The 19,338-nt window shown below is 40.9% G+C and overlaps 2 protein-coding genes and 1 long non-coding RNA gene across 6 annotated transcripts in view; 1 reads left to right on the forward strand and 2 right to left on the reverse strand.

The window, feature by feature from the left end:
- The window catches only part of LOC134422053 (uncharacterized), a 49,547-nt gene extending 45,934 nt beyond the window's left edge, over positions 1-3,613 (reverse strand). For 2 of the 4 annotated variants that reach the window (XR_010028722.1, XR_010028721.1), the window contains exon 1: positions 3,094-3,607. This is a non-coding gene — a long non-coding RNA (uncharacterized LOC134422053). Of the gene's footprint in view, positions 1-3,093 lie in introns of all 4 variants that reach the window. The other 2 variants (XR_010028723.1, XR_010028724.1) reach the window with 2 other exon arrangements.
- Positions 3,614-3,664: 51 nt separating this feature from the next.
- ANXA7 (annexin A7) lies at positions 3,665-16,946 on the forward strand. Its single transcript, XM_063163752.1, has 13 exons — positions 3,665-3,757; positions 5,190-5,247; positions 8,090-8,306; positions 8,625-8,726; positions 9,888-9,928; positions 10,193-10,295; positions 10,579-10,673; positions 11,359-11,472; positions 12,730-12,900; positions 14,404-14,574; positions 14,681-14,756; positions 15,973-16,085; positions 16,599-16,946. The coding sequence occupies exons 2-13, from the start codon at positions 5,191-5,193 to the stop codon at positions 16,719-16,721; spliced, it is 1,383 nt and encodes a 460-aa protein (XP_063019822.1). The 5' UTR covers positions 3,665-3,757; position 5,190; the 3' UTR covers positions 16,722-16,946.
- The window catches only part of PPP3CB (protein phosphatase 3 catalytic subunit beta), a 46,013-nt gene continuing 40,348 nt past the window's right edge, over positions 13,674-19,338 (reverse strand). The window contains exons 14-16 of the transcript XR_010028725.1: positions 19,095-19,152; positions 18,406-18,477; positions 13,674-14,051 (exon numbers count right to left, since the gene is read on the reverse strand). The gene's annotated coding sequence lies outside the window, so the exon portion shown is untranslated. The remainder of the gene's footprint in view (positions 14,052-18,405; positions 18,478-19,094; positions 19,153-19,338) is intronic.

Raw genomic sequence — 19,338 nt, forward strand, 5'->3', positions numbered from 1 at the left:
CTTACAGTTCAGCTGTACTGAGGGGGTACTCTGCTTTAACAGAGTTAAAGCATCTCTCTTCTACTACAAAACTGTTCCCACCTTACTAGGGACTGTATCTAGTTTGGTGAATGAATTTGAAATTGAAGTATGCAAAGAGAGTGTTCTCCAAAACTGGTAATTTGCCAGCTAAATCCAAGAATAAGACTCAGATTACAAATCTAGAGATCCCATATTGGTTGGTACAATTTAGAGAGTTCCCCCAGTGACTCAATGCTAAATTCTAAGTTCTAATTGCAAGGTCAATGTAAATGAAAAGTGAAGGTCCAGCAAAGATCCTAATTGAAAATGTTATTTGTGAGCATTAAATAAGTGTTAGAACTCAACTCAGTTTTTTATTAGTCTGAATAAAAATGTTTTGCATTCCTTTCTCTTTTTTAAACTTAATATTCTTAAATTCAGCCATTTAATGTTTCAAAATTTTCATATCACAGTGTTTTTTGAAGAAAGTTTTGACATGGCATCAAGTGGCAGAAAAGAGGAAGCAGCAAAGGTGGACAAGTGTCTCAATTATTACAAAGAAGTGTGGAGTGGGGCGGGGGAAGCAAAATATTATTTCCCTGACCTCTCCTCTGCAGGAAGCTCTTTGTCATTCCCTGTTAAGAAAATGGAGAAAACATTAAAAGAAAGCTATTCAGCTTTTAGAGTGTTAAAAATCAATGTTGTTTTATAAGCTGGTGTGCACAAAATGCAAACTTCCAAGAACAATTTGTGATCATTGTGGAATTTGCCAGTCCTTGCAAATATAGAAGACTAATAATGAAGATATGTGATAAGGGACACAGACATGCTTCGCTCTGACATCTTCCCAGCACGGTAGACTGCTATGTTTCTTTTAAAAATTAATACTTTCAGGATAAACTATCTTATTTATAATTTATATTTAGGGAATGCCTTCATAAAAACTCAGGAGGAGGTGGTAATGGTCCACTATTTTTTAACTGATAAGACTCAGCAGAAAAAAAATTCTATATTCCTGGGAATGACAAACCTTATTGTTATCTGCTACTTGAAACTTAAATCCTTGCTGCCAGATTAGCAACTTCATTTGGTGATTATTTCCATGTACTGGGATGAAGGTCACTAAATTTGTGTTTTCAGTTGAATCACTTCAGTTTCTTGGCAGAAAACTTAAACCTGCTGCAAAGAGGAGGCAGTGTTTTGGTGGGCAACTTTGCGAACCTGTGGACATACGCCACCTCAACCTGAAATTCAGAGGTTCAATTCTAATGATTAAAAATTGATGTGAAAATGTTAGACACACAACCCTTCCAGAGCAGTTAAGCAGAACAAGCTGCTGTTCTCCTGTGCTTTGAGGAAGGGTGAAGCTTCAAGTTCGTCCCAGCGGAACCAGAGTCTGGTTGGCAGCTGTGTAGGGGTTGTGTAAAACCGCGATGCTCAGAGCAGGGCGGGTGGAGCATTCCATGAGTCACCGGCAGCGACTCCCTGGAGCCGCAAACCAAACCCAGGGCTCCTCCTGCCTCCTGACGGGGCTGAACTCGCTCTGCTCCCTGCACAGGGAAGCTTCCCTCAACAGCTACGGGGACTGCAGTCACAAGGCAGCCTAACTGTAGAAGTGGTTTTAGTACATAGTGTAGACTTGGGCCACTGCAGCATCCTGGGCCTTTGTTACACTTTGACCTATGGTTCAAAGCTGACCAGTTCTTACAACAAACTTGGGGGAAGTCTTTGTTTTTAATTTAATTACATTGGCTGGAGTAGAACACTGAAAGTTATACTTTCTATTACTGTAGTGGGAAACAATATTCCAACCAGGACACACAGAGAAGCAGTAATGCTTTAGCTGCCTACATCACCAAAAATAAATTCCTCTGGAAAAGAAGTTTTGTTTCAGTTCTTTTGATAGCACTCAGCACAACTATGTAGTTGAGCCAAGTCACTCCAGACCAGAATCCTGTCCAGTACCATGTCCTAGGATGAGATGCAAGAATATTACAAAAGAGATGAACAAAAGTTTGTCTCTCCACTAAACTTGAATTTTCTAATAGTGAGAAGCTGCCTTGACTCTGCATGGCATTTAGAAGCTTTCCTAAATGTGTGGGCTCTAGGTGTAGTAACAAGCCAAGGGATTTCCCTAAATACAGAGTGAAATTAGATGACCACAATGGTTCCATCGCATGCTTTAAAAACGTAATTCCGAACATTCTCCTTGATAAATAAACATTCAATGCATTTAACAGATTCTTCAAACACATATAATTTTGTTTAAAATATTTTCTTCTTCCTTTCACACAAAAAGAAAGGAATTTATTTTAAAACAAATCTTTCTTTTCTTGCGTAGCTTAATTCAAAACAGTCCACTAAATGAAAAAGATAAAGAAGTGTGTATTTTATAAATGTACTTGGTTCCCATGGAAACAAGGATTAAAATATATACCTGCCCTGAAAGAAATGTGCTTAACAGGTGAAATAAAGTAGACATGCACTCAGAGTGTCAGCTGAAGAATGCTGTGAGGATTAAATTCTTAAAGCCACTCCTGATGTGTTCTAGGTAAACAAGAGAGAACAAGCCAAATTTTCCTGGATAGGTAATGTATTAGATTCATGGGGCTTTAAGTGTTCTTCATTTGAAGGGAGCAAGCATGGTAAATTATTACCCAGCTATTTTCTGCTGTCTGCACTTCATGCTGTTTTATGGACAAAGAGAACAGTGGTTGTTATTTCATCTAGAGCTGAAGTGCTGCACCAGGTTACAGGAAGGAACCAAAGCTGTTTGCATTGGAATGGTCTCTAAACTGCTAACATGTTTGTCATAAACAAAAAAAAGGGGGATATTTTGAATAACCTCAAGTAACTGGTGCATAATATTATAGGTGAATCCTTCATAAATTGTATATTGTTCGTCAGAATGTCTTATGAATAATTAACCATCAGGTAAAGTACGTGTGTATAATGTCTATTCAAAGTATAATATTAATAAATATTACAACAGACAGAAACAAAACAGTAGGCGCACTCCCCATAATTACATTCAAATAACTATAATTAACATTTCTTTCTAGAAAAGTGTATGTAGTAGTCAGCCAATCTTACCTTTATGTCCTCTTGGGACTTAGATCCTGGTCTTCAGCAACTACAGCCAAAGGAGCAGCTCCTCTAGCTCCATGCACTTAGGTCTTTTATATTCTTTGCCTGTTACATGCAGTTCTGGCGGCCTGGGTGACTTGACGGACTCCCTGCAACTACTGAACAATGATCCTGATTTAAAGACGCATGTGTTATCGGATTACAGACTTGGCTTAAAACTACACGTATTAGGGCTGAACTCCATTGCAGTGGTGCTACAGGGAAACTGCAGTGTGGACTTTTCCCTCCCTTTCCTACCGGGTGGCAGAGGGCTGCCGTGGGACAGCATCTTCGGGCGCTTCCTGCGGGAGCGCTTCCCTGCCACAGCTCCACGGGCGAGCGGCTCTGCGTTCGTGGCACTTGCGCCTGTGAGCTTACCTCTCGTCCGGCCGAGAGACAGCCGGGCATGGCACAGCTCCCTTCAGCGAGACAGCCAAGCCTGCACGGACAGCAAAGGGTTCTGTGCTGGCAGGGCCGTCGCTACCGGTGCCCCTGCCCGCGGGGAGCGCGGCCCGTGGGCCGGGCGGGGCGGGCTCGGTGCCGGGGGCGGGGCGGGCATCGCCGGCCGCACGGGCTCCATTTTGCGGTGTGGCTGCGGAAAGAGGCCGGAGGCTCCGCAAGTTCCCCTCAGGTGAGGCGGCTGGGGGGGAGGGTGGAGCCCCTCGCCCCAGCCCCGCCGGCTCCGCTCGCACCGCCCGGGGGCTCGGCCGCAGCCCCGGCTCTGCTCAGACATCGCTCGGGGGCTCGGCCGCAGCCCCGGCGTGTGGATGGAGCTCCGGGCAGCGCTCCCGGAGCCGCGGCCGCCCGCGGTTCGGGGCTCGGCAGGTGTCTGGCCGAGGGAGGCGCTGCCTGCCCCCGGGAGCCGCACCCCCGGCGGGAGCTGCCCTGCCGCTGCGGAGCGGGGACGAGCTCAGGTGGCCTCGGGAGAAGTGGGTACCGGGACACTTGCCTCCGCCCGCAGCTCCACCTCGCCGGAGGGCTCGCCGGGCCGGCCCGCGGCTGGCGGCTGTGGGAGCGGGAGGAGCCTGGGGCGATGCGTGACTGCCCTGAGCAGAGCGGGGCAGCCGCAGGCGGGGCCCTTAAAGGCCGCGGGGGCGGGCGCGGTGCCGGCGGGGCTGCGGGGCCGGGCGCTCCCAGCGGAGCAGCCGCCACGGGGAGACTTCTCGGTGTTTACCGGCCGAGCTCCCGCCCCACGCACGGAGCGCGGCGCGCCCGCTGATGTTTCACCGCGGCCCAGTGCCGCAGCTGACTCACACCCGGCCCCCGGCTCAACCCGCCCCGTGCCCATCCGCGGACAGCGGGGGGAAACGACAGTCTGACGGAAAAAAATCTGTAGTTGTTTTGGTTATAAAAATAGTTATGACAGAGCCACTGTTCTGCTTGAGGATGCTTGTGCCAAATTTCAAGTCCGTTTTTTCCTCCCATCATTAAAAGTTTCATAACCTGGCTAATGGCCTCAAATATCCCTGCCCAACTGGTTGGCAACATGCAGGATGGGATGATCTTTACCCCTATTCCCCCAAGTCCCTCTGTTAAAAATGTGACTAAAAAAAAAACAGTTACTGCAGGAAACAGAAATTTGCTCCACAAATGAATAAATACCTCTTCTTATCAAATTACCATTTTACATGGTATAGCTAGGGTACTGCTCTTCCCAGGAACTACCCCTGTGAGCGGCGCAGTGCAGGGTGATGGATACAGGTGCTTGGTGCAGTCCAGAAACCTGCATAGTTTCTGTCCTGGCAAAGGGTTCAAACTCCCTCCTGCTGGCACCTCAAAGTGTATTCTGTATTTTAGAGCTTTCTGAAGTTTGAGCCTCTTACCATGCTTAAATGTGTGTCTGACCCTAAATAAGAGTGATAGTTAATTACTATGAGTTGAAGATCTTCCCTTCTGAATTCTGATTGTTATGGTCAGATGTAGAAGAGAAAAAAAAGGAAAGTTCTGTGGGTTAATAGCAGATTATTCAAGTGATTTAACAGATAATTAGCAAGCAAATACCTACTACAAACTCAAAGATAGTGACTCACAGTGAAAATATCTTTTTTATTTTTCCTCCCCAGAATGTCATACCCAGGTTATCCCCCTTCTGATGGCTACCCTGCCTTCCCAGGTTATCCTGTAAGTATGGCTCTTGAATGTGTTGCATTCCTAATGCACTTGTGTTCTGTGAATACCCCTTCTGACTGAGGTCCATGTGTCTGTAAATAGTAGCTAGCAGTAAATAGTAGTAGTCAGTTCAGGTACCCTGTTGTCTAGTCTATGGTCTTTGTTTTCCTGTGTATATCTCTGGGAATGAGTTTACAGCTGTCACACAAGAATTCCAAGAAGGAAGCTTAGTTTTTTTAGTGACGCCCATTGTTCCAGAAAAGTCTTTGGTCTTGTTTTATTTTATCTTGTGAGCTTGGTGTTTTAAATATAGCTGTCTCATCTCAACAATTCTTTTTCTTTTTATTTTTTAAAGTTTCTTCTGTAAATAGGAGGCCCTTCACATGTAGGGTTAGAAGTAATCTCTGAACCAGTCTGTACAAAATACTCACATGGCCATATCCCAGGATTTACAGAGATGTTCAGCAAGCTTCAGAGGTCACAGCCATCAGGAAGAGCTTGGAACACTTCACTCAAGTAGCCCAGCTTTCATATAACACCAAGTAAATATTTTTCTGAGGACAGAGGACACTCTGTCTTGACTACCTTATCCACAGGACTGTTCCACCTTGATCTCACAACTGAATGGACTAAAAATTTGAAGGAAACTTAATGGAAGGCTGAATTGTATCAGGTATGGCTGATACCGCAGTCTTTCTGATATGCCTGCAATATTTTTCAAATATTTTTCAAAGAATAATCTCTGTACTTTTATGGCACTGATGATGGCACTTGCCATGCTGTAACTGTGGGAATTTACCTGTGTTCTATGTAGTACAGAACCAGACTTAAGCACGGATCAGCCTTTAAGATACTGAAAAGCTATAAATACATGTAAAATATAAACATATACATATAAATACGTGCAATAAATTCTCTGATGATTTTGCTTTACAATCTATCCTCACTACTTCTGAAACACTAAAGTCAGTCAAATGAAAGACAAACATGTTAGAAACAAGACTATTAACTCCAGGATTTTTCTTCCCTTAAGGTTCTGCTGAACCCTCGTGATTGTAGCTATAGTTTACTTTTAACTACATCTGAAAATATATTTTTTCTTAGCTAACATCTAAAAAATAGCCAGCTTCAATGAATTAATTTATAAGACCTTCTAGACTTGTTATCAATGATTTTCTAGTCTCATTGATGATGGCCAACGTGATAACCAATTTAAAAAGCATATGTGAAATTGTTTTTCTCTGCAGCACCAGTAGTAATCTGAGCAGGGCTTTTGAGGATCCTAATTTTGGATTTATGAATCTAAATTCTAATAAAATCTTTTTGTTGAGTCAGGCAGAGAAATGTTAGACTGTACCTCTAGGGAAAAGAATATTATATAGCCTGGGCACAGAAATTTGGGGGTAGAAATCTTGGGGCAGCCAAACCCAAGATCATTTGATTTAGGCTTTTCTGCTCTGCACTTTATTTGTTTTCTGGGGTCAAGAATGAATGTGTACTATATGTAATGTGTGATTCGTATTTCTAAAGCAGTAAAGATGATTCCCAGCAAGTGAGTAATGGGTCCCATCCATTATGCTTCATTATGAAGCTGACTTTGAATGCCTGATCTCTAAGGTCATGTATAATGGTTTTTACTTTACAGGGCTTTCCCTTAGAGATCTAGATTATCCAAGCAAATATTTCTAATATATCTTAATGCTAATAGTACCCTTTGTGGTGTGGCTGGTGAATCATACATGTAGCAAAACAAACATATATCTGTTAGACTTGTTCTTTTTATTTAAAACCTGTAACAGCTGTTCAGTCTGACTCAGTGATCCAGATTTAATAATTGAATGTCCATGCTTTATAACCTGGATTCCAAAGGAAATGGGGAAAAAACCCCCAAAAAAGTTCTTACCCTGTAACATTAGAAAATACTGTTTGGGCAAGAGAGGCAGAAGTTTCAAAGCTACTATGATCTTAAAAGTCTTTTAACAGGGGGTGAGCTCCTAATGCTTCAAAGAGAGCAAGCTGAGCTGAGCTCACCTCCTCCTTGTGTGGGATAGAAAGAGAAGCTTTCCAGTAAAGGACCAGGAGTCACAGTGGCTGACAAGACGAGTGTGGCTCAGCACTGAGTCCTCAGAGAGGAAGGCTAATGGACAGCAGGCTTCAGCAAGAGCATCTCTGCAGTGCTGTGTCTGCTTGTGGCCTCCCAGTACAACAAAGGCATGGACGAAGAGGAGCATGTGCAGGGAAGGCTGCTTACCTGGAGCAGAGCAGGCTAAGCACAGATCTGTTCAGTTTTCTGCTGGCTGAGGAGGAGCAATAGAGACACTGGAGCCAACTCTTGTCAGATGTACACAGTGAAAGGGCAGCTAGCAAATACAGCTTGCAATTGCAATTTGGTTTGAGGAAAACATTTTTCTCTAGGAGAGTGGTCAAAAACTGGAACAAGGGCCCAGAGAGGCTGTGAATTTGTCATTCCTTGTATATACTGAAAACTTGACTATCAGCATGAGCTCGCCCAACTCCAAAGCTGGCGGTGCTTTGAGGGTGGATGGGATCACAGGTCATCCAGAGGTGACTTCCACCCTGCATCAGTCTCTGATTCCGTGTCAACATGGGAGATGCATCAGAACACCCAACCAGGAGGACTCCACCCAGGCTTCAGGAATTCTTCTGCTGCTCTGAGCCCTACAACTAACTGTATAATTCACATTGTTATTATACACGTGGACATTTTGGCAGCTTGGGAGTTTTTACTGTGTTTTTTTTTTTGTTTGTTTTTTTGTGCTGTTAACAGGCATACAGGCATACAGTTTTTTTGTGCTGTTAACAGGCATACAGACATCCCATTTTTGTGTTTCAGCCAACAGGACAGGAGTCTGTCTATCCACCAGCTGGTCAGTATGCCTATCCTGCTGTTCCTGGAGGATTCCCTCCATCAGGAGGAGGGACCTATCCTGCAGCACCACCAAATGCTGGGTTTCCAGGGGCAGCAGGGTATCCTGCCCCAGGGGGCTACCCCGCTTCGGGGGGCTACCCTGGAGCTCCCCAGGCTGGAGGAATGCCACCTTACCCTGGAGGTAAGATCCTTTGTTAGAGTACCAGTCAGGAGTGATCTCCAGTGTAACCATTCCCTGTGCCTGTCAGAAACAGCAAAGAAAGGCAGTTTTGTTCAGTGATGGGTGTAGGCAGCAGCACGCAGGCAGCCAGGTTGCCATCCAGCAGTAAATACCTGAGTGCTGCTGGCAGAGCCTTGCTGGTTCTGGGTCACTGCGCAGACACAGAGAAACCGGTCTCTTACATAGTTTTGTTTAACAAGCTGGCTCCTGTTGTGTCAAGAAGTCAAGTACAAAATACTAAGTGTGCTAAAGTCTTTTCTTTTTCCCTGGCTCCTCCAGGCCCTGGCTTTGCTGTGCCTCCCACGGGGCCTGGCTTTGGTGGCTATCCACAGCAGCCTCCTGCCCAAAGCTATGCTGGAGGTGGACCAGCGCAAATTCCAGGTATGTCATCTATAGGAAACTCCAAGCATCCATGGTTAAACCAAGAAACTCCAGGATAGGTAGTAACAAATTAAGCCCTTACCTTTGTTACTTGTAGCTGTTGAGGTTCCTATGCTGTGCACCTCCTGCCACCTTTCCTGACCAGGCCACTGAAGGGCTGATAAGAACCATGTCTGTAGGTGCTACATCCAAAGGGGATGGCTGTCCCTCAATAATGGTCATGATGTAGTGGTTTAGGTCCTTTTTCAAACTGCAAGTATCTGATGAGAATTGTGAAACCCAGAGTCCACATTCAGTGAGTATCTAGCAGTTAATCTCAATTGCCTTTTTCAGATCTGTGTGTTCACAGTGATTCCTGACACACTGGAGAAAGAGGAAAGGAGAATGCACACATTTGCTTAAAATCAGTGCAGTGTTTTTAATGCTTTGAGTGGTCAGTTGCTATAGAGATGATTTTCTTTTAGAAAATCATATACAGAGATATATAGAGACTATAGAGATGATTTTTTTTACCTTAGAGATGATTTTCAGTTACTTTACAGATGATGTCCTGGAATGTTTCAGTTGTGTTTTAAAGAAGTTCAAAGAAGCAAAACCTTTTTGTTTTATGGTTAACTCTAGTACTAAATTGCTATTAAACTGATAAGGAATGTGCATACATATTATGAATAAAAATAAAATTCCAGTACAAAATATTAATTTCAGCTTTTGTATTACTAGTGCTTTTGATCACAAAATGAGATTACTTCAATCCTTTTTGCAGCAATGAATTCTGAATATTTATTCTTTACGTGCTAGGCATTTTAAAATGTACATAACATCTTTTAAAGAGATCATGGAACACACATTCTTTGTTTGGGCCATCTTGGCTTCTGTCAAAAATAGCAGAATTTCATAAGGAGAGATCCTTCCAATTCTCACAGCACCAGTAAGTTTAGTATTTTTAGAATTGCCTTGCTAGTGTACGTACCAAAATGCATCTGTGATGGCTTCTTCCCACTATCTGCAAGGGAAGAAATTCAGTTACAGATTGTGGTAGGTACCATTAGGAAAGAGGTTGTGTGCAGTGGTAGGTTTGACTTTATATTCAGATTAGATGGCATTTCCATAATAAGAGGAGACCTAATTAATTTCTCCTTCCTTGTTCTATATTTTCTCTAGGATTTCCTGGTGGACAAGTACCCTCCCCAATGCCTGGTCCGGTACGTGCTCTTTTCTTTTCTATAATTAATCTTATCTGTCTTCTGTAGTTTTAATGTTTTTACAGCTGATTTCCAAAGGCTTTGGTTTTGTTCTGCATCAGGAGTTTCCATCTACCCTCAGAAAAACGTTGCCTTGATTCTGTGTTAGAGGAAAAACCAGATAACTAATGGAGAACTCCTTCTCAAGTACTGATTGCAGAGTTGTGATTTTAATTTGAATTTTTATTGTGTAGATATCTAGTTACACGTGACTCTTATTTTCAGCCTGCTGCAGTGGTTCAGTGTACCCAGGGTACAATTCAAGCTGCTCCAAACTTTGATGCTGGAAGGGATGCAGAAATCCTACGCAAAGCTATGAAGGGTTTTGGTAAGTAAGAAATAGAAGCTTTAGTTCTTATTGATCTAACTTCTTAATGCCATTTTGTTGTTTTCTTCAGTGCTTATTTAACTATACGATCCTCCCAGAAGCTTTTCAAAAATTACCTTTTCAAAATGGCTGGGGTTATTTAGTAGATGAAGTTACACAGAAAATTTGGTGGACTTAAATAGCAGCCTCTTATGTAATTATGCCCAAATGCAACAGTATAAAATGCACAGTTTTGGAGGGACTATATTGCATTCTTACATGACACTGCCCTTCTGTTTCCAAGGAACCGATGAGCAGGCCATCATAAATGTTGTTGCTAACCGCTCCAATGATCAAAGGCAAAAAATCAAGGCAGCTTTCAAGACTATGTATGGCAAGGTATGTTCACTAGTTCTTTGAATTGGGAACTTTCAGCTGCTCCTTTAACTGCCTGGTTGCATTTTAGTCCTGGGGAATGATTTGAGCATTTTTAAATGCACTTCTTTTGGTTATAATCCTTATGTATTGGGAGACATCTGGTATTTGATATAGGGTTGTCCTGATACCTGGCAGAAGGAGGGGTGGGGGAAGGCTGGAGGCTGTCTCTGTCCCTGACCACACAAGAAGCTTCTCTAATGCTTGACAGAAAATAATCAAGCTTAAACTGCCCTTGTATTAGTGTCTGAAACTACAGATTTTTTTTGCACACAAACAAGCACTGAAATCTTCTTTTTCCCAAGAAACAAACTGAGAAACGATTGAGGATTGGATAGTAAATAAAATTCCAGGTTAATTTAATTTCTTCCCTGTGATTGTTGCAACCTAAAGTGAAATTTTGTAGTTGTGGCATTAATGAGGAGATAATGGAGAAGAGCTGAGCTGTCAGAGATTTGGACAGAGGGAAGTTCTTAATAAGAAATAAAACAAAGCTTTACAGGAAAAACAGCACAAAGGTACAAAGGTAGAAATAAATCATAGAAGTAAGTTCTAGTTTGATCTTTCTTCAGTATATAATCTATATAATTCTGACACTCTGCAAAGCCCTTTCTATGTTTTTTCTATTTTTTTTTCTATAATTGAACAGGATTTAATTAAAGATCTGAAGTCTGAGTTAAGTGGTAATGTGGAAGAATTGATTTTAGCCCTCTTCATGCCTAGTACCTACTACGATGCCTGGAGTTTACGTCATGCAATGAAGGTATGGTATTCCTGCAAAGGAAACAGTTTAAACTGTCTTAAAATGCTCATCTAAGAATACCTGGTCCCAGCATTGTTGAAAAATCCAATAGTGTCAAACAAATCCTGGGATTGCAGGGCTTAAAATTCTTTTCTGCTGCATCCCTAGTTCCAGACAATTTCTGCAGGATTAGGCAATTAGCCAGGGCAAATGTCCATTCAATAGAGGAGGAAATGCTGCAGGACAGAACCTTGTTCTCTACCACCTGGGCATAATTTTTGCTAGAACCTAGAAAGGGCCAGGGTTAAAACCATAACCCCAGTTTAAACTAAAGGTATATGCATTTCCTTGCTAGAAATAAACCTTTGTTACTGAAAGATATTTTTGAATTTTCCTTTTTTTACCCCAAAAAGATAATGAAAAAGTAATTTCTTAAAGTCAGATGATGGATGTATCTGTTGAAATATAAAGACACCATTTAGAGATTAGGTGAGCTAGTTGGTGTAAACTTTTAACTCAGGTAAACTGGTACATCCAGTTTACTGGAATGTCTTGCTTGAGCTGCAGCAGCTAGCAAGTGGAAATGAGTAACTCAACCCATGTATGAATGCACACCTTCTAGAGAACATGGAGCTTAAATGAAGATCTGCCTTTAATGGGGAATAGCCACAACCATTTTCAGAAATTCATAATATAAGATTACCTGGAAGTCTCACATACATCTCCTCTCCTACCAAATCTTTCCCTGAACTGAGATGCTCATGCCAGTAAGATCCCCCTTTATACAGAAATCACAATTAACTTTTATTCTGGAGAGAGGGAAGCATCTATAAAAAGTTCCACATTGTGGAAGCAGCCACATTTAGATAGAGAATACACTTGTGTACTGACCAAAACAGAATTTACATGTGTACACTTGACTTTAATGATTATTATAAGGCTTTACCTTCCTTTGATAAATTTCCAGATTAAGGTTGCCAAAGAATTTCCTTTCCTAAACCATTTTGCCTTTAACTTTGGCCACTGCCACTGATGTGGATGTATAGGGATGTTTTGGGGTTTCAGTTTCTCTGAACTGGTGCAGAATGGCATGTTTGAGGAATCTTTATTCCATTTTAAGTACACAGGAGACTCAGTGCTTTCGCACTGCAGAGATACTGCTCTTACAAGCTAGATTGTATTAAATTTTGAAATACCAAATGACTGCCCTATTTCACAGTTGAAGGAAACTGCATAGATAGTGCTCTGTATTTATGCCTTTGTCTTCTCTGTCTGCAGGGAGCAGGCACTCAGGAGAATGTGCTGATTGAGATCCTTTGCACAAGGACAAACCAGGAGATTCGTGAAATAGTGAACTGCTATAAATCAGAATTTGGAAGGGACATTGAAGAAGACATCAGATCAGACACTTCAGGACACTTTGAACGACTACTTGTATCTATGTGCCAAGTGAGCTTTATTTTTTATTTTTTTATATACGATAACAGTGTACAGTCTGGTATGTTTAGTCATAATGGCTCCACAAATAGCCTGTGCATGCTTAGCATGAGGCAGGTTTTTAAGAAATTAGCCCATGGTCATTAATTTATTCCCTAAGATATGACACTTCAGTCCCTCCTCAAGAGATACTTCTCATCTACAAATCCATTATGAATTCTGTGACCTAATTTTGCACCCTCAATTAATATCAGAAGTTATGTGGAAATATTGTGCAGATGCAACCAAGTGAATCCCTAAACCAGTGCTCTACACTGCTGTTAGAGCAAGATGCTTTTTATTTTTTGCATATATCAACAAAGCAATCTGGGTGAAGCTGATTGGATAATCTCTGTGGTATGCAGAATGCCTGTGAGAATCCCTACAAACAAGATAAGACATGCCACAGGGCAAAACCTCCCCTTCAAGCTACTCCAGTGCCTGCCTTCCCTTTATGTCACCAGATGTAGGGAGGTACTGCTGTTGAACTCAGATAATCACTGGAGCTCTTTTATCCCATATCATTTACTAGGGCTTATTTTGTGTTGAAGAATAGTAACGTGCCATTACTCATATTTAGGAAGAAATATGTAACTAATGCAACTTCCCACATTTCTCTGATCAATTTGCCTGTTTCTGTTAGAATTTCTATGACACTTCTCTATCTTATTGGCTTCTTCCTTTGTGAGAGTTCAGCTATGCTCTAGATATTTGGTTAAAAGTCAAAATCTACAAGAAAGCAAACCTGGAGAAGCTCATGCTGCTAATTTTTATTTTGATAAATCCAGTAGTTTACAATAACTGACAACCACATAATTTAAATAGTATATTAACCTCTATAGATACAACAGTATTGGAGAGAATGTATTCAGCCTACTCAGCCAGTATGTTTAGTAGTGTCCATCCATGCACTGGGCAGCAAAATGCCAAAACAACCAACAAAGCACATAAAATGTAATATAAGCCCTACTGACACAAGTGTAGTAAGTGGTTTCTAAAGACATTCTTACTTGAAATAAGCAACTTATAAATAAAATAGGAAGGAAACCTGAGATATTTCAGGTGTGCATATTCAGTAAGATAATTCATTAGTTCGTTTGGGAAGAGTCTTTGCAACTTGAAGCCTAGAAACAAACAAATCAAGAGAAAGCTTACATTATTAAGTAAAATAGAGAATTAAGTACAGTACTTAATTAGAACTATGAGATGGTTTGTAGGGGTGAAGTTATCTGAGTCAGTGTATCTGCAGTTTAAAGCGTGTCCTACAGATAGTGTTCTAAGCCACTTTTGTATTTACTTCCTATAAAGAATATTAAACCAAAGAGAAATTTTAAAGCAATGTAATGTATTTCAAACGACATCTCTTTCTGCTTCAAGCTTTGAAGATATACGCTTGGGGTCTCTGTACAATGCAAGCAGTTAAAGCATAGCTTTCTCTCTGAAATTCCATTTGAAATCTGTTGTCTTTGCATTAAGGGAAATCGTGATGAGAATCAAACCGTGGATTATCAAAAAGCTCAAGAAGATGCTCAGCGTCTGTACCAAGCTGGTGAAGGAAAACTTGGGACTGATGAATCTTGCTTTAATATGGTTCTGGCAAGCAGAAGTTTTCCCCAGCTGAAAGCAACAGTTGAGGCATACTCCAGGGTAGGAGGTGTTCACTGATTTCAAATAAGCTTGGTCAATGTATTTTAAATTAAGTTCAGTTGCTACTGCATTTCATCATCCTCATATTAATCTCATTTATTTGTAGATTGCTAATCGTGATTTATTAAGCAGCATTGATCGAGAATTTTCTGGAAATGTGGAACGTGGTTTGAAGACCATTGGTAAGTTATATGTTCTTCCCTCCCCTCTTATCCTTTAGGAATTAAACCTAAATGTAACCAAAGAAAAATCCAATTCAGCACTGGCCATATGGCAACTGATCACATAATCAGAGACTCTGCTAGAACAGAAGTAGCTTCAGTTATTCAAATGATTCATCTTGTACTGAAGTGAAGAAAATAAGCAACCATCATGAAGAAGTCAGTTTCAAATAAGAAAAGGCCACATAGAAACTACTTGTCACTTCTCTGGGAAGGCAGGCAAGTGCTCAGAACCAAGGGTCACTGGTTAGTGCTTGTAGCTGTGTAATTCAGAGTTCTGCAAAAGGGGTGTACCAGTGTCACAGAGCTGTGACTGGGTGTGCAGCTCCTCAGCAGAGACAGCTGAGCCACCCACACAGATAACCTCAGAGCCAACATGAACCCACTGAAGGCACAGTTCCTTTTCCATCCCCCTCCTCACCATCATCCACCCCAAAAAGCTCAGCTGTGGCCAAGGACAAGCTTAGCAAAATAGATGTTGTTTTGAATTCACTTTTTCCTACTGACTTGCTATAATAAAGCAGTTCAACACAATTCAGCACAATTAACTGATGATGAAAATCAGTAATACTTAGTAGTAAATCTGGAGACACCAGTCATATCAGTGCTTATCCAAATGACAGCAATTCTGTAGCCATAATGGATAAGCAAAAACTTACCAGAGTATATTCTACTCAAAAGTTTAATGGGAAAAATTCAGGTCTGAGAATCAGATAGAAGAACAGTGGCTTGTCTCTGAGCGTGAACAATCTACCTGAAACAAGATCTATTCTATAACTACAAGAGTTGCAGAACTACTACAGCACCTTCTACATTTGGACTTTTCCTAGTGAGATTCTAGCAATGGAAAATGAGTAAAATACCTTGTGTCCAATACCAAGGAGAAGAACTGTTTTAGAATTACCTGCTGAGAATTAAGATTTCAGAGTTTTGAAAAGCACTTCCAGAGGAGTTAACTGCTACTAACTGTAAGTTTTTGTGTGAGGGAATAACTCATTCGATCAACTTGAAAATAAGTTTAGCTCTATAACCAAGTCCTGTTATTCACAGTAACTGGATCTTCACTAAGACCAACCTCTAGCTGTCTACACCAAAAATCCTGCCAAGTTGATCCTGCCAAGTATCACTACATAGGATACATTACTGGAACTAATCCTAACAATATGCTTTATTGCAGTGCAATGTGCTTTAAATCGCCCAGCCTTTTTTGCAGAAAGACTTTATTATTCTATGAAAGGAGCTGGCACAGATGATTCTACCCTCATCAGAATTGTAGTCACTCGCAGTGAGGTAAGAAATTCTCTCCTGTGTAGCAGTCACATGCAGCAGAAAACCATCTACCAAAACCAGCTTGTCACTTAGTTCTCCTTTCACAGGTGTAAAATCATGTACTCATGAAGCTTTTATGGGGCTCACATTTAGATGCATGTGTTAATTAGCTTTAAAGCCAGCTTTCACATAGTAATTTAATTAACTCTGCCTAGATTGCAGTAACTGCCTGTTTTTAACTGTTGTTGCCCGTCTAAGTAGCAAGTGAGCACCTCCAGGTGAGAAGTTCACCTGTTCACAGTTAGGACAGCACAATCTTAACAAAGCATGGAGCAACTGCTGCACTCTGCTTTGGGAGCTGCTCTTCTACCCTTGGAGGGACCAGCTGGCTTGTCCACTGCACAGTGTTAATCACTTCACATCTCACCCTTGGCATTTGTTCTCTAGTTCACAAGGGAGGAGATGTGGGGTGACTGTCTAGGATTTAAGTCATACACTGTGGTTGAGTTTTCTGATTTTTTTGTCTTTGCATAGATTGACCTCGTGCAAATTAAACAGATGTTCACACAGATGTATCAGAAGACACTGGCTGCAATGATAGCAAGTGATACAAGTGGTGATTACCGGAAGTTGCTGCTGGCAATTGTTGGGCAATAGAAGAGGATTATCTGGTTTTTTGGTTTGTTTTTTTTTGAAACAAACTGAAGGACATGAAACATGCTTTAAGTAGATACCAACTATCCCTGTAAAAGAATAATTTTAAAGGTTGCCTAATCAAATACGCCTTCTTGATGATTCAGTAAGCTTTTTGCACTTACAATGCCTTAATTTACAGCACATAATATTCTTTATTGTATAATAAAAGATATATCTTATCTATTAGACCCTAAGCCTTAGTCTTTTTGACACAGACAAAACCAATTCCCCTCTACTGGATTCCTGCATGCATCTCTGTGGGAGTCAACTGTTTCAGCCAAATGAATCTGCAGAACTCAACAAGTTTCTGAAATACCTAAACTGCTGAACTTACTGCAGAAGACAAAGCCCAAGGCTGTGATGTAAAGCATTTTACACTCTGTCCCCTTTTAATATGTTTCCATCATAATGTTGAAAAACATGCGGATGCACAGTTTAAGTCACAATACACTGACAGTTTAGGGGCCTTGGCAGAATCTGACTGCACTCACCTATTAAATTCCTTAAATTAGTGGTTAGGTGAAATGGTAACTAAGGCAACAATGGAAAGGAGAAATCATCTTGGATCTGATTCTCAAGTCTCTCTTGTAAAGGAGTGGGTTATACAGTAGCCGACCAAGCAGTGAAAAAGCATTTATTTAATGCTAAGCTGTAAATGCAACCCAAAGCAGTTGTGATCTACACGATATAAACGGCTATGTCAATGTTTTCAAAGGATTTAAAGAGAACAACTTCGAACAGCACATATGGGTGTTTTAGAAAGATGCAATGAATCTGTCCCCAACCATAAATTTAAGAGAAGCTTCAAGTCCAGCAGTAATAAGCAGTGTGTTCTTTCAGCAGTGCTTTAACAAGTAACAATTGTATTATAGGACACCCTCACACAAACAGCACAAACCTATTTCTAGTATTACCAGACAAAAGTCGCTAGGGCTGGTAGAGCTGGTTCAGAGATGACAAACCTTTCACTCTGCACAGCATGAACATAGAGGTTTTTACACAGCAACAACAGATTATCAAGTGTATCATACAAAAAATCTTATGTATTTTACTTACAGTAAAACAGTAGTCTGTTTTAGTAGTCTCAGTAGTCTGCAACCTAAATCTGGTTTTAGACTATAAATTTTTTCTGATACTAACTGAGAAATACAGTTCAGCTGGGTCAGATTAATTATTTCAAATACAAATTAGATGGAAGATGTTTTGGAGAGACTAGAAGACATTCTACTCTGTACTGCTTTGGTCATCCTTAGTGCAAGCATCCACTGAGATAGATATACATGTGTGTGTATAGATAGCTATCCATCAATAGCTTTCCAAGCTTGACCAAGATTCTTAAAAGCTTTGGTTCTCATTTGCTCCTGAACAAAGTCCCTTACATATGAAGCACCTTAACACTTAATAATTAAAGCATATTATTGCATAAGTGTCTTTTTATGTGACTGAAAATCCCTACAATTTCACTTGTCATTCAAAGCAGAATATTGATTAAATCTGGTTCATATACTAGCACAAGGAAATGAACAGATGAATAGGCTTCTACGTTCTATGTGACTGTAAAACATTAAGCTGTTTTATGGCAAAAAAACTTTCTTTCCCTCCTTAAAATGCTGAAAGCATAAAGCAAGTAATGCAAACTACTTACAGTTTTCTGGGCATAAGGAAATAATTTCTTCTCCCAAACAATATAAGAATTAGAGATGGCTCCAGACACCACCTTACAGAAACACAGAAAATGAGTGCTGGCACTCACTTTACAAACAGCAATACCCCCAGACACAACCCTGTTACCTGACTACTTGCCAAAAAGGTGACAGGAGAAATACAGCATGAGAAATCAGGCCAACAACCCAGTGTATTTTCCTTTACTGCAGATCTGCCTTCATATATGGTGAAAACTATTACAGACAATGGATACTGCAAGGGAGTCCTTACAGCAGCAAAACAGATACTGCAAGGGAATCCTCACATAAGTGAACATCATTGCTGCTGGGCACTTACTGCCACACAAGTATCAGAACTTGTTCTCTCCAGTTACAGTGAGGTCTTTCCACACAAAGACTGAATCTGTATTTTCTTAATAAATACAGTTCCAGCTACTCAAAATCCTCATCACAACCAAGATCTGAGTATCAAATCAGGACAAATACTTTTTTGTGAGGTTGTGACATTTTCCACTAGCACTTACAAGGAGAAAGGTACCATCACCATGTTCATCATTAAATTTCAGTTGTACTTTGTAATAGGTCTCTGTTCTTCTCTAATATGACACTGTATGCAGACTGTACAGCTCGTGGGCATAGGAGTGCTTTGTAAAAAAGCCAAAAAACTTACCATTTTTAACTTGATCTTCTGGACTCAAATCTGAGAAGAATTTCCAATTAGAATGCATCTGCAATAAAGTAAAATTGAATATTAAAACTCCCCTTAACAACAGTGTGTCACTCGTCTTAATTCTCACCCTGTTCAGCAGCTTGTCCTTAGTTTAAAAAGAATATGCCAAAAGGCTAATTTGTGTGTCTGTACAGAGGGCCAAAGCCATTTTTTACCTCTTGCCTAAAAAGCAGCCCCAACACAC

This window comes from Melospiza melodia, chromosome 9, assembly GCF_035770615.1.
Source record: "Melospiza melodia melodia isolate bMelMel2 chromosome 9, bMelMel2.pri, whole genome shotgun sequence".
NCBI lineage: Eukaryota > Metazoa > Chordata > Aves > Passeriformes > Passerellidae > Melospiza > Melospiza melodia.